Genomic DNA, 14,969 nt, shown 5'->3' on the forward strand with positions numbered 1-14,969 from the left:
TTGTAACTCAAATCTTTGCTTCTGGGGGTCCCTGTAACAAAATGTTTTTAGATGGGGGTCCGCGGACAAATACATATCATTTTGGGGGTCCTTGACATGAAAAAGTTTGAGAACCACTGGTGTGAAGTACAGTATGTATATGATTAAGGTCTCTGAACCCACACACAGAACACACACGCCACACACATACACACACACACACACACACACACACACACACACACACACACACACACACGCACACACACAACACAGGACACACAACCCAGCGTACATTTATCATGTGAAAGCCGCTGCCTCAGGTTTAGCGCGTCGCACCGTGAAGCAATGTCCTCACCGCTTACGAGCCATAATGCTTTAACTCCTATCTCAAGTACCATTATACAGTAAGTCAACATTCAAAGTATTTAATCTGACACTAAGCCAAACAACGCTCTTGATGCAGGACCTACAGAATAAACACACACGTTACGCAGGCTGCATTGAGTGCCATAATTATTTCTGGTTATGTGGTCCCAGTGCCAGAGATTTTTCAGTTTATCTTAGATTTTCAAGTAGCGCTGCGACGTGCTGTGAGCTTGTAGATCGGCTATTTTCAGCATGCAACCAAATGTAAAATCTGCCATTACGACGCCATCAAGGCACCGCCAACATACATTTTACTGTAGATTTAGTCGACTAAAATCTTATGATATTTAGTCGACTAAAACTAGACAAACAGTAAAACATTTCAGATGACTAAAATATGAATAAAACTAAATGGAATTTTATTAAAAAAACTATGACAAAACTATAAAACTAAATCAAAATTTGCTGTCAAAATCAATGTTCTAGGTGAACTATTCCTTTAGGGCACGGTCACATCGCACTTTTGTTCTACCTATGGGGCTATCTGCCTTTTTCAATGAGACTTGCGTGGTTTGGTAAATGGTGCATTTATCCAAAGCGCTTTACATTCACCCATTCACACGCACATTCACACACCGATGGAGGAGGAAACCATGCAAGGCACCAACCTGCTCATCGGGAGCAATTAGGGGTTCAGTGTCTTGCTCAAGGACACTTCCACACTAACCCAGCCTCTGGGATCGAACTGGGAGACCCTTGCGGTTTCCAGTTCACTCTACCCGGCCTCTCTACCCCTGAGCCACTGCCGCGGTTTGATGGTCTTGCGCATCTTTCCGCGTGTCGCACACATCTTGCGTTTATGTGCTCTATGCTGCTTTACCCCCCCTCGCTCTGTCCAATCGGGTGAGTCGAAGGCGGAAGGAAACAACATGGTGCTATAGCGATAGAGCAACTGGTTGTAGCTGTGGCATGGGAGGGTCCTTAACCCATTAGAGCGGGAAAGAATCTGTGTCATTTTTATATTTCTTTGGCAATTCAAAAAAATAGCAGGTGTACAAGTTCATGAGCTTGTAGATCTGCTATTTTTCTTTTGTATTGTGACAATTTGTGCAAGTTTTTAAATACATATATATATTTTTAAAGCGAACATTTGTAAAATATTTTGTTCCATGGAATACCAGAAGCAAATAGCGTGGCACTCGGTGCCACGCTATTTGAAAAATCATGAAAATGTGTGCAAATCTTTGATATTCATTTTTGAAAGCGAACATTTCTAACTCAAATCTTTGCTTCTGGGGGTCCCTGGAACAACATATTTTGAGATGGGGGTCCGTCCGCCGGCACTCGGTGCCGCGCTATGAGCTTGTAGATCTGCTATTTTTTTTGAATAGCCAAAGAAATCTTAAAATGACACACAGATGCGTTCCCGGTCTCAAAGGCTTAACAGCACACAACCATAGTTTGGTGGACCGAGCCTTTAACCTAATGGTCTCTATTTAAATACATCGTTGTGGTGGTAATAATGGCGGTGTACTGGGGCTTTCTTTTGTGTCCAGTTGCTGATGTTGATAATACCGCTGACTGTGAGAGGAGGAGAAGTTATGTGAGGAATCCCGCTGTTAACAAAACCTACTCCGACAGGCACATGAAACAACACACCGCAGGGCTCCCCCCCCCCCCCGCAGGCACAACACACACAAACAAACACACTGTTATCCCTCAGCTGTGTGGACGATGTGCTTAAATAAACCTCGCTCCGCCGTCCAAGAAAAACTGCCCAAACTCAACTCAACTCAAAGGATATAGTCATAAGCAACTGATAAGCACACTTTAGAGGAAAGAAAAGCACTTTCAATCACTGAATGAATGACTGAGGCCTATTTCCAGTGGTGGTAAGTAACTAAGTGCATTTACTCAAGTACTGTACTCAAGTAAAATGTTGAGGTATATTTACTTTAACCCATTAAGACCTGGAACGCATGTGTGTCATTTTTTGATTTGAGCTAAAAAGCATGATTTTATACTTTGGCTATTCAAAAATAGCAGATTTACAAGCTCATAGCACGGCACCGAGTGCCGTGCTATGAGCTTGTAAATCTGCTATTTTTGAAAAATCTTGAAAATGTGTGCAAATTAATATATTTATATTCTTTTAAAGCCAACATTTTTGACTCAAATCTTTGCTTCTGGGGGGGTCCCTGGAACAACATATTTTGAGATGGGGGGTCCGTGGCCAAATACATATCATTTTGGGGGACATGAAAACGTTTGAGAACCACTGATATAGAAACATACGTTTTTCAGAATACTGTTGGGATTTGTGGTCTTAATGGGTTAAATAAAAAATGGTGAATGGTACATTTATATAGCACTTTTATCCAAAGCGCTTTACATAGATTGTGCATTACATTCACCCATTCACACACACACATGCATACACACATTCACACACACATTCACACACATATTCACACACACATTCACACACACATTCATACACAGATGGAGGAGGAAACCATGCAAGGCACCAACCTGCTCATCAGGAGCAATAGGGGTTCAGTGTCTTGCTCAAGGACACTTAGACACTGACTCTGGGGGAGGCCGGGATCGAACTGGAAACCTCACGGTTGACGGTTCCCATCCGGCCGCCCTGAGCCACTGCCGCCCCTTTACTGGAGTATTTCAAATTTTCAGTACTTTTACTTCTACTCCACTACATCTCAGAGGCAAATATTGTGCTTTTACTATTTGAAAACTTTAGTTACTAGTTACTTTGAAGGCTTTGATTATTATTACAAAACATACATTAACCACTTCAGCCCTATACATTTCAGCCATTTCATGTTTGCTTTAAAAATATATATATTCAAAGATTTGCAAAACATTTCCACGATTAAAAAATAAATAGCAGATCTATAAGCTCAGAAATTTAAACAAAATATATAAAATAATGCTTATAGCTAAAATGTAAAACGACACAGATGCGTTCCCGGATTGAATGGGTTAACCACTTTCACTTTTGCCTTCAATATGTTTTTTTAAATAACTAAAATAGATGATCTACTTGTAGATCGGCTATTTTCCGCTACTTGTGCACAACAAGTATATAATAAAACTAGAAAAAGTGCTCCTCGGAGCACAGGTCTTCGCCAGGTCAGGTAGGTTATTGTGGCCTCCTGGTGGCGCTATAATAGGCCAATGTGAAAAGGCTGCCATTTCTTCTTAGGTCGTTCACGGCAATCAGACACTGCATTCATGATTTGAGACATTTTGTTCCAAAAATGTGTTTTGCTAAATTAGACCTGCTGGTGGCGCTATAACAGGCCAATGGTAAAAGGGTGGCATTTCTTCCTTGGCCTGATGTGTTTCTTGGTGTGAAATTTCACCCACGGTGCGTTCATGATTTGAGGCATTTTGTTCAAAACGGACCAATCCTGCAAACTTTGGAAGCCAACCTTAGCCAATGAGGATGGAATCTGGAAAATGGGATAGATCCGTGTTGATCACATGACTATAGAGATACTGTGTACCGATTTGCATGACGTTTGGATTAAATCTGTAGGAGTAATATCAAAAAATGGGTTTTGCACAAATCGGCCTCCTGGTGGCCCATGTGAAAATTTTGGGGCATAGGTTCTGAATTGGCATCCAGGGAGTGTGTGTGCACAGTTTCACAGCGACCGGGCCAACGGTGCCAGAGATTAGCTGCTAACGGACGGACAGAACACACGGACGGACGGACGGCCACACGGATGGACGGACAGGGGGTAAAACATACTCTCTCGCCATGCCTTTCGGCCTGGCGGAGACAAAGATGACATAATGGAGATACAAGGTTTCTGCCTGACAGCAACACCATACACACAATAAGAAACAGATTTGTGTGTGATTGCGTAAGGAGGAAGTAACAATGGAAAAAAAGGGCAGAAATGAAAAAAAAAAAGGACAAAAGTGAGGCAGAGCTCTCTGCACAATGTGGAAGTCAATTACATGAAACGTCAAACAGCAGACAACACTCCTTCAACCATATGTGACCTAGATATACTCTGTCATATGACACAGAGCCAAAATAGCAGATCTACAATGCTCACGACATGAGTTTGAAGATTCAATGACAATCGATTCATTTAGATTTCATGTATTCAGTAGGTGGAGATCTGTGGTCACCATGGATACACAAGGCAACCTACACAACCATTATTTTATACTTTGGGCTATTCAAAAATAGCATAGAGTGCCGCGCTATGAGCTTGTAGATCTGCTATTTATTTATTTTTATCATGACTTTTTTTTTTTGAAAAAACTTGTGTCGCTATAATCAGAGATTCTCAAACTTTTTCATGTCAAGGACCCCCCAAATGATATGTATGTGGCGGCCGACTCTCATCTCAAAAATATGTTGTTCCAGGGACCCCCCCCAGGCGTAAAGATTTGAGTTAAAATGTTCGCTTTGAAAATACATATTCAAAGATGTGCACACATTTTTTTTTTTAAAGATTTTTCAAAAATTGCAGATATACAAGCTCATAGCGCAGCACTCTGCCGTGCTACGAGCTTGTAGATCTGCTATTTTGCTAATCTGCAAAGTATAAAGAGAGAGAGAGAGAAATGTATGTATCGGGTCTGACTCTAGACAGCATCCTAGTGAACTATCCTACAGTGTGTAATCCCTGGTCGGGGATGTTAAAACCACAATGATATATGATATATGACAGCCCATTTCAATAAATAAACTGCTGTAGTGTGCAATGCTTAACGATCAGATGAATCCCCGACCACTTTAAAAGTCCTACAGTGTGTACCTGCCCTTAGTCATTGATCTTCCAGAGAGGCAGGGAGACAGAGGTACCACGTAGTGGTGATGATGAAGGGTCAGTAAGGGTCTCACCTGGTCTTTGACGGCCTGACAGAACAGCGGGGGCCGGTCAGACAGACAGGACAGGATGGTCTGGATGAGCAGCAGAGCGTAGTACACATAGAAGGTGGTGTACCGCCACACACACACATCTGAGGGCTGGGAAACACACACACACACACACACACACACACACACAACACATCATGCTTGTTATACGAATCCATTACTGTGTGTGAGTGTGAGTGTGAGTGTGTGTGTGTGTGTGTGTGTGTGTGTGTGTGTGTGTGTGTGTGTGTGTGTGTGTGTGTGTGTGTGTCTGTATGGTAGAGCAGTGATTCTCAACCTTTTCAGGCTGTGACCCCCCAAAATAATCATATTTGAACTGGGGACCCCTCAAAATAATCATATTTGAGCTGGGGACCCCCAATATAATCATATTTGAACTGGGGACCCCCAATATAATCATATTTGAACTGGGGACCCCCAATATAATCATATTTGAACTGGGGACCCCTCAAAATAATCATATTTGAACTGGAGACCCCTCAAAATAATCATATTTGAACTGGGGACCCCTCAAAATAATCATATTTGAACTGGAGTAGGGTGACCACCCGTCCCGAAATTCGTGGGACAGTCCCGAAATTGGACCCTCTGTCCCGCGTCCCGCACAAGCAGAGCAATGTCCCGAAAATCAAAGATATGAAAAAAAAAGAAAAAACGATTTTTTTTTTTTTGGATAATAAATCGGTAAAATCAGGCAAAAATAAGAATTAAATAACATAACCCTAACCTAACCCTAATCTTAACCCAAAAACCGAAATAAAGAAACCAAAAACGAACCCAATCCGCCCAGAACCGCGCAAAAAAATCGCGCGCGCGCTTTGCGCGCGCGAACGGGAGATCCTCATGCACGCGCGCTGCGCGCGCGTGCATGAGGATCGTGCATGTGTCCCGCGATGTCCCGCGGAACGGGTACGTCTGTCCCTCAATGGGTCTGTTTGAAGGTGGTCACCCTAAACTGGAGACCCCTCAAAATAATCATATTTGAACTGGGGACCCCTCAAAATAATCATATTTGAACTGGGGACCCCCCACCCTGACAAGCACTTGGAATTGTAGGAGTTGAGGCATTACATTTAGTTTGACTCTGTTCCACAGATAAATATTGTGAAAATAGCTGATCTACAAGCTCACAACGCTGTGTTGTGTTTGTGCTGTGTTTGCTTTGTTTTTCTCCTTTCAGGTATTAAAAAGTCCTTCACTGTCATCTGGGGACCCCCAAAAATGATGTGGGGACCCCCCTGGGGATCCCGACCCACTGGTTGAGAACCACTGTGGTAGAGCATAATATACAATATAACTAACACAAGCAGAACAGAACAAAATAAATTCACTCTTTATGTATTTGTACACAAGATGTAACAAAAAAGAAACCTTCAACCTAGAACGATGCGCTATCTCACAACGAAACATTGCACATTGAAATGTTCAATGCGCAATGTAAGGAGTGTGGGAGTCTTCTCCTGTTGGCATTACTCTCTTTAGCTACTCTCCTTAGCTGACAATACAAAACTTGACAGACTAGAGAGAGTTCAGCCTAATTTATAGATCATGCCACTCGACCAAATGGGAAATTAAAAATGTGAACGTGGCGACAAAGTCTTCCTTTTCTCAGCCGGGGGCTGACAGTCCAATGTACCAGGGATTGGTTTAACTGGATCTTTGGAGGTTGCAGCTTCACTAAGGATGTTCACTTCACTGTGACAAACCATTACAAGAGGCCAAGGACAATTTGAGCAGATTGAGTGAGGACCACTGAATGACAGAGAGCACAACTCTCTTATGTTCCCTCTCACAAGATGTAACAATAACAGAACCGTATGTACCCGTACACCAGATGAACAACAACCACTGAAAGGACCATACCACCGTCAAGGTCCATGGTTCAAGGTTCTGTTATTGTTACATCTTGTGAGAGGGAACATAAGAGAGTTGTGTGATGAATTAGCTTTTGTTGAGCTGCAAATTCAGCACCACTTAAACCCTCTATACTTATATAAAACAGATCTGATAAGAGAGCATTTGGTACACTCTTATTTCACTCTACACAAATCCATTCGACAAAAATAGCCGATCTACTGAGCTTGTAGATCGGCTATTTTTGGCGAACGTTCCCCTTAGAATAAGGATACTGGGGTTTTTTAATAGTTTAACAAAAGTGCCATATTAAGTTTTAAGCATATCGCTATATTGTTAAAAGGTAGGGTAAGTGATTTTCTTTGGTTAAAATAAGTGTTAAATAGCTCTATATTGTGATAGTAATCATTGCTATAGAGTGTTTGTTCAGTCATGTCTCTCCAGCTCTTTATTAAACACAAAATACATTTTCAGTACTCTCTCCTGATTGGCTTAAATGTTATCACCTACCTGAACATATATTATATATTCTGTTACTAAAGAGCTGGAGAGACCCCTGTGACCGAACAAACACTCTGTAGCAATGATTACTATCACCATTAAGTACTTTAACCTTTTTAACAAACAACAAACAAAAAAATACCCAAAAGTATCACTTACCCTACCTTTAATCACAATTACTTCATAAGCGTGATATGTCCTTTTCATATCGTCCCAACACTACAGTACACATAAACCCTTTAACCCATTAAGACCTGGAACTGTGTCATTTTTAGATTTGAGCTAAAAATAATTATTTTACACTTTTGGCTATTCAAAAATAGCAGATCTACAAGCTCATAGCGCGGCACCGAGTGCCGCGCGACGAGCTTGTAGATCTGCTATTTTCGAAAAATCGTGAAAATGTGTGCAAATCTTTGAAATATATAAAATTTTAAAGCGAACATTTTTAACTCAAATCTTTGCTTCTGGGGGGTCCCTGGAACAAAATATTTTGATGGGGGTCCGCGGCCAAATACATACAATTTTGGGGGTCCTTGACATGAAAAAGATTGAGCACCACTGATATAGAAACATACGTTTTTCAGAAAACTGTTGGGATTTAGGGGACGTGTAGAATGGGCTTCAGGTCTCAATGGGTTTAAACAGGACAAAGCACAGTGACAGACAGACAGACAGACAGACAGACAGACGGGTCTCACCTGGTCCAGAGCCTGGATGATCTTGGACCTGAAGGTGACGGAGGCACAGACCAGAGCCAGGAGCCAGAAGCCCAGCATGGGCCCCGAAGACTGGACCCCCTTCATCCTCTCATACTGGGTCAGCAGAGTGGCCGCCAGCTGACACACACGCACACGCACACACGCACAGACACACACGCACACGCACACACACACACACACACACACACACACACACACACACACAATTATTGATTTGTATTAATTGATACTTCATCGTATGACAAATAACACAACATAGCCGGTCTACAACCTCTCACTGTGTCATTACTGTATGTGATGCAATGTGATATATATCTTATATACAGAATCTGGTATTGTTGCTAATTAAAATAAAATGTGTTTTTTTTTTTTGTGACAGGGTTAATGTGGTTAAAACTGAGAATCATACAGCTTAAAGGGATAGTTCACCCCCCAAAAAAAATCTATCGATTAGTCACCCCATGGAGACTTGAATTCATGGATATGTTTGCGTCTCCTACTGGTCCGCTGGTCATCAAATTATTGTCTTAGGAATGAGAGAAAAACTAAAAAAATATCCATGAATTAAAGTCTCCAGGGGGTGACTCATACAATAGAAGAAAAGTCTCTTTAACAAACACACATAAGGTCTATCTCAAATAGTCTTACCATTTACACTGCAGTAAAATAAACATAACAACTATAAAGGTCTTTGCAGACACAGGGTGTGATTAGTCTATCAGTTTTTACCGCATGCGAAAAGACGCACGAATCGAACTGGGTTCCATTGAAACAAAAACGCATCACCATAGCCACTTGCCGCACGGCAAATTGGAAGAACCATGTGTTCTTTAAAAAAATGATATTGTCAGTTTTTTTCCGCACGACAAATCGCACCCTGTCTGCAACACACACACACACACACACACACACACACACACACACACACACACACACACACACACACACACACACACACACACACACACACACACACACACACACACACACACACACACACACACACACACACACACACACACACACACACACACACAGGACACACAACCCAGCGTACATTTATCATGTGAAAGCCGCTGCCTCAGGTTTAGCGCGTCGCACCGTGAAGCAATGTCCTCACCGCTTACGAGCCATAATGCTTTAACTCCTATCTCAAGTACCATTATACAGTAAGTCAACATTCAAAGTATTTAATCCGACACTAAGCCAAACAACGCTCCTGATGCAGGACCTACAGAATAAACACACACGTTACGCAGGCTGCACCGGCCCATTAAACATTAGGAGAGAAGAGTTGCATCCAGGGGTAGTAGGCCAGCAGTGTTGATTTTGTCGACTAAAACTATGACAAAAAATGTTGGTCGACTACCTTTTTTCACTGACTAAAACTAAATCAAAACTAAATCAAAACTAAATCAAGACTAAATCAAGACTAAATCAAAGCTAAGCTACTGTATGACGACTGAAACTAAGACTAAATATATTGACAATTTGGTCAACAAATAAAAACTAGACTCAAATGTTAGTGATGGATCTAGTGGAGAAGAGATCCAGTAGAACTAAAAGACAAGTATATGTTTGGTTGTGCTCGGGTGTTGCGCTCTGAAAATAGCTGATCTACAAGCTCACAACGCTTTGCCACACGGCAAAATGGGAGCCGGTGTGCATGAGGTCATAGAGAACCATGTGTTCATTCATGAGGTCATAGAGAACCATGTGTTCATTCATGAGGTCATAGAGAACCATGTGTTCATTCATGAGGTCATAGAGAACTATGTGTTCATGCATGAGGTCATAGAGAACCATGTGTTCATTCATGAGGTCATAGAGAACCATGTGTTCATTCATGAGGTCATAGAGAACCATGTGTTCATTCATGAGGTCATAGAGAACTATGTGTTCATTCATGAGGTCATAGAGAACCATGTGTTCATTCATGAGGTCATAGAGAACTATGTGTTCATTCATGAGGTCACAGAGAACCATGTGTTCATTCATGAGGTCATAGAGAACCATGCGTTCATTCATGAGGTCATAGAGAACCATGTGTTCATTCATGAGGTCATAGAGAACCATGCGTTCATTCATGAGGTCATAGAGAACCATGTGTTCATTCATGAGGTCATAGAGAACCATGTGTTCATTCATGAGGTCATAGAGAACCATGTGTTCATTCATGAGGTCATAGAGAACCATGTGTTCATTCATGAGGTCACAGAGAACCATGTGTTCATTCATGAGGTCATAGAGAACCATGTGTTCATTCATGAGGTCATAGAGAACCATGTGTTCATTCATGAGGTCATAGAGAACCATGTGTTCATGCATGAGGTCACAGAGAACCATGTGTTCATTCATGAGGTCACAGAGAACCATGTGTTCTTTAAAAAAAATGATATTGTCAGTTTTTTCCGCATTTTAATTAAAGGACGACTTCACCACTTTTCAACCTATCTTCATATAATAGGTCCTCACTAATGCTCATGATAAAATGGTACCATTTTGTTCTAATCAGTCTGTGTCTCAGAGGAGGGCTGTGGACAGTTCAGAAACCCGTCTACCAGTGACATCATCGATGGGGAATCCAAGCTAATAGAAACTGCAGGCTTTGTATTCCTGGAAAGTTGCAATGCAACAATAGATCCCATTGTTCTCGCCTTAATAAAAATCTGAATAAAAAAAATTGTAATCTTTTTGGAAAAAAAAAATCCTGCCTAACGATGATGTCACTGGTAGACGGGTTTCTGGACTGTCCACAGCCCTCCTATGAGACACAGACCAAGTAGATTTTTTTTTAATCATTTTATCATGAGCATTAATGAGGACCTATTATATGAAGATATGTTGAAAAGCGGTGAAGTCGTCCTTTAAACAAAAACGTGGTATATTTATATTCATTGTGTGAACAACATGAAGGTTTTAATCATGTTACTAAACATCTAGAGAGATGTTTTTCTAACGGCCTCGGTGTGAGTCTCAGGCTAGTGACCGCCGTAGAGAGCAGAGACCACCATGTGACATTTCCCTGTACCTCCCCCTCCCATCCCATCCTTTGTTTATTTGCTGACAGTGAACTCCTGGGCTGTGATGAACACAGAGACGGGCTTCCTCAGGAACACCCTGTGATGGATTATTAAGCCTCTCTCACCATGGTGACTCCCAGCACGGTGGGGCTGACCAGGTAGACTGGAGCAGGAGTGCTGTGGGGTCGGCTTCTTTCCCAGAAAGAATAGAAAACATCTGCCCAGCAGATAATCCACAGCAGAAAGCCCACCGCCTGTATAGAGAGAGAGAGAGAGAGAGTCAGGGACTTTCACATGATCATTAGGGGTTGTGAGATAACAGAAGATTCACAGCCCTAATAATCATGTTAACCCATTAAGTTTAACCATTATTTTATTTTTGGTTACCAACTCTCCATCATTTAGCTGGGGACCACCTGGAACCCCCTCAAGGACCACTCAAATCAATCAATCAAAATTGTATTTATATAGCACATGTTTTACACAACCTTAGTTGACCAAAGTGCTGCACAGGTAAAAGCAGAAAAAAGAAAGAAAAAATACATCAAATCAAAAAAGAACAAACAAACAAAAACACATAATGAAGTGTAAAACGCATAGCATGTTGTATGTTGTATAATTAGATTTATACAGAGGGTAGGGAAACGATTAAATAAGGATTAGATGTGGTTAAAGGCCAGAGAGAAGAGGTGAGTTTTAAGTAAGGTCTTAAAGATCTGGATGGACTGAGCAGATCTGACGTGGAGGGGGAGATTGTTCCACAGCTGTGGGGCTGCCACCGCAAAAGAGCGATCACCTCTGGTTTTTAAGGGTTAGGTTTGATGGCACAGTCAACAGCGACTGGTCAGCAGACCTTAGTGCTCTGGGTGGGTTATGGGGAGTTAGAAGTTCAGCCATATATGGGGGGGGGGGGGGCAGACCATTGATGAATTTAAAAGCAAATAATAGAAATTTAAAATCAATTCTGTATTTCACCGGGAGCCAGTGGAGGGAGGCCAACACTGGGGTGACATGGTCATATTTTTTGATACCATGTGAGAAGGCGAGCAGCAGCGTTTTGGACTAGCTGCAAACGCCTGAGTAGGGAGAGGTCGATGCCATAATATAGTGCAGGGGTCTTCAACAGGGGGTCCGGGACCCCTAGGGGGTCCTCAGAGTTACTACAGGGGGTCCGCCAAATCTTTGTGTGATGTGATTTTCTTTTTTTTACCTTAACCACTTGAACCCTAGCATCAGGGACGGATTAACCCCCGCAAGAGGGTTAATCAATTTCAATTTCAATTTTTCTTTTTGGGGGGCTAGTGAAAGTTACAGGTATGGTGTGTATGATATGAAATCCTTAATCATATTCCATCATATATGGAAGGGCCCCAGGAGCCCTTGGAGCCCAGGAGCCCTTGAAGGGCCTCAAACCCAATGAGAATCACTGCTGTAAATACAGAGGAGGGGCCCACACACACATTTGATATTTGATTAACCTATACATTTAATTTTAGTAAAACATTAAATGGCCGCTCGGTCCAGTTCCATCGAAGGGCCCCTAAGAGCCCAGGGCCCTGGGGCCACGGCCCCGGCGGCCCAATGGCTAATCCAGCCCTGCCTAGCATCCCTTTTCTTAGGAGAACTTTAGCCAAAAAATAGCAGATCTACAAGCTCGCGTTGTGAGCTTGTAGATCTGCTATTTTTTGGCAAAGAGGTGTTTGGTGTAGAGGGAAAAAAGGAGCAGACCAAGTAAACAAAAACAGTTCAATCTGAAACACATTTTTTATACAATACAGAGGGGCTCCCTGCTTCTACTACTCTCTCTCTCAGCTAGGGGGTCCTTGGCCTGAAAACGTTGAAGACCCCTGATATAGTGCATTACAGTAGTCAGTCCTAGATGAGATCAAGGCATGGATCACTAATTAAAATTGTTTGAGGGGGAGATATGGTTTGATTTTTTGAGCTTTTTTTGTGGATATTTGTGGATATTGGAGGTGAGGGGGCCCAGGGTGTTGACAGGTGAGGTGGGGTGGTGGTCCAAAGATGATGATTTCGGTTTTGTTACTGTGACCACTGGTGGTCCCCGGACCACGGGCATGAGAGCCACCGGTCAAGACCACAGAGTGGATCACACGGTGCCTCATGTGTTAAAAGAATGTCCATCTTTCATACTGAGAGATGATGGCGTACACACATGTGAAAAGTACGGCACAGCAGGTATATGCAAAGAAACATGTGCATGTATAAAGCATGTGCGTATAAACCATGGAGACATAGAATAAGGCATGGAGGCATGAATAAAACGGGGAAAAAAACTAAATAAAACTAAGCTACGATGACTAAATATATTGACAATCTCGTCAACAAATACAAACTAGACTAAAATGTTAGTGAGGGACTTAGAGTGGAGAAGAGATCCAGTAGAACTAAAAGACAAGTCATTTTATGTTTGGTTGCGCTCGGGTGTTGCTACAATCTACAAGCTCACAGTGCGTCGGTGAGCTTGTAGATCTGCTATTTTCAGCATGCGACCAAGCGTAAAATCAGCCATTACGACGCCATCAAGGCACCGCCAACATACATTTTAGTCGACTAAATCAACTGTAGATTTAGGCTTCGTCCACACGTACACGGGTATTTTCATAAACGTAGCTTTTTATATGCGTTTTGGGGGGTTCGTCCACACGCAAACGCGTTTTTGCTCCATGTAAACGCATCTTTTGGAAAACTCCTGCCACAGTGTAGATTTTTAAAAACTCCGGCTATGTGTTCCCGTGTGGACACGGTAAACGGAGTTTTACCGTTTAACCTTTAACGTTTAGCCGTTGTCGTGTGGACAGAGAGAAACATTTCAGATGACTAAAACGTGACTCAAACTAAAACATTTCAGATGACTAAAACGTGACTCAAACTAAAATGAACACTAGGCTAGTGCGGCTCAAATCTCCCCTGCACTTTGCAATAGAGACTATTGTTCTGAGAAGGCTCAACACAGGTTGGACACTTTGACCCCATGCCGTGAGTCAAACATTATTTGGTTTGGATTGATCCTGACAGGATTCATTACTGTAACAATAGCCTTGGTGTTTTAGCAGAAAGCTGGAAGAACACCAAAACACCACAACTCACGGAATGGTTTTGAAGTTAATCCTTTAAGACCGGGAACGCATCTGTGTCATTTTAACATTTCTTTGGCTATTCAAACAAATAGCAGATATACAAGCTCATAGCGCGGCACTGAGTGCGATGAGCTTGTAGATCTGCTACTTTTTTAGAAAAATCATGACAATTTGTGCAAATCTTTGAATATACCGGTATATATTTTTAAAACCAACATTTGTAACTCAAATCTTTGCTTCTGGGGATTCTACACGTCTTCTAAATCCTAACAGTTTTTTGAAAAAAAACGTATGTTGCTATGATATCAGTGGTTCTCAAACTTTTTCAGGTCAAGGACCCCCGACATTATATGTATTTGGCCGGGGACCCCCCATCTCAAAATATTCTGTTCCAGGGACCCCCCGGAAGCAAAGATTTGAGTTACAAATGTTTGCTTTAAAAAATATATATATATTCAAAGAGTTGCACAAATGTTCATGATTTTTCAAAAATAGC

At 41.9% G+C, this 14,969-nt stretch overlaps 1 protein-coding gene across 2 annotated transcripts in view; it reads right to left on the minus strand.

Moving 5' to 3' along the window:
* The window catches only part of LOC311041255 (multidrug resistance-associated protein 1-like), an 88,308-nt gene extending 76,692 nt beyond the window's left edge, over positions 1-11,616 (minus strand). For both annotated transcript variants that reach the window (XM_084086156.1, XM_084086155.1), the window contains exons 1-3: positions 11,498-11,616; positions 8,329-8,466; positions 5,237-5,362 (exon numbers count right to left, since the gene is read on the minus strand). In XM_084086156.1, the coding sequence (XP_083942282.1) occupies positions 5,237-5,362; positions 8,329-8,466; positions 11,498-11,500 (267 nt within the window). In that variant the 5' untranslated portion in view covers positions 11,501-11,616. The remainder of the gene's footprint in view (positions 1-5,236; positions 5,363-8,328; positions 8,467-11,497) is intronic.
* Between the last annotated feature and the right edge of the window lie 3,353 nt (positions 11,617-14,969).

Source organism: Gymnoscopelus microlampas (assembly GCF_963454915.1).
Source record: "Gymnoscopelus microlampas genome assembly, contig: SCAFFOLD_38, whole genome shotgun sequence".
NCBI classification, from domain to species: Eukaryota; Metazoa; Chordata; class Actinopteri; order Myctophiformes; family Myctophidae; genus Gymnoscopelus; species Gymnoscopelus microlampas.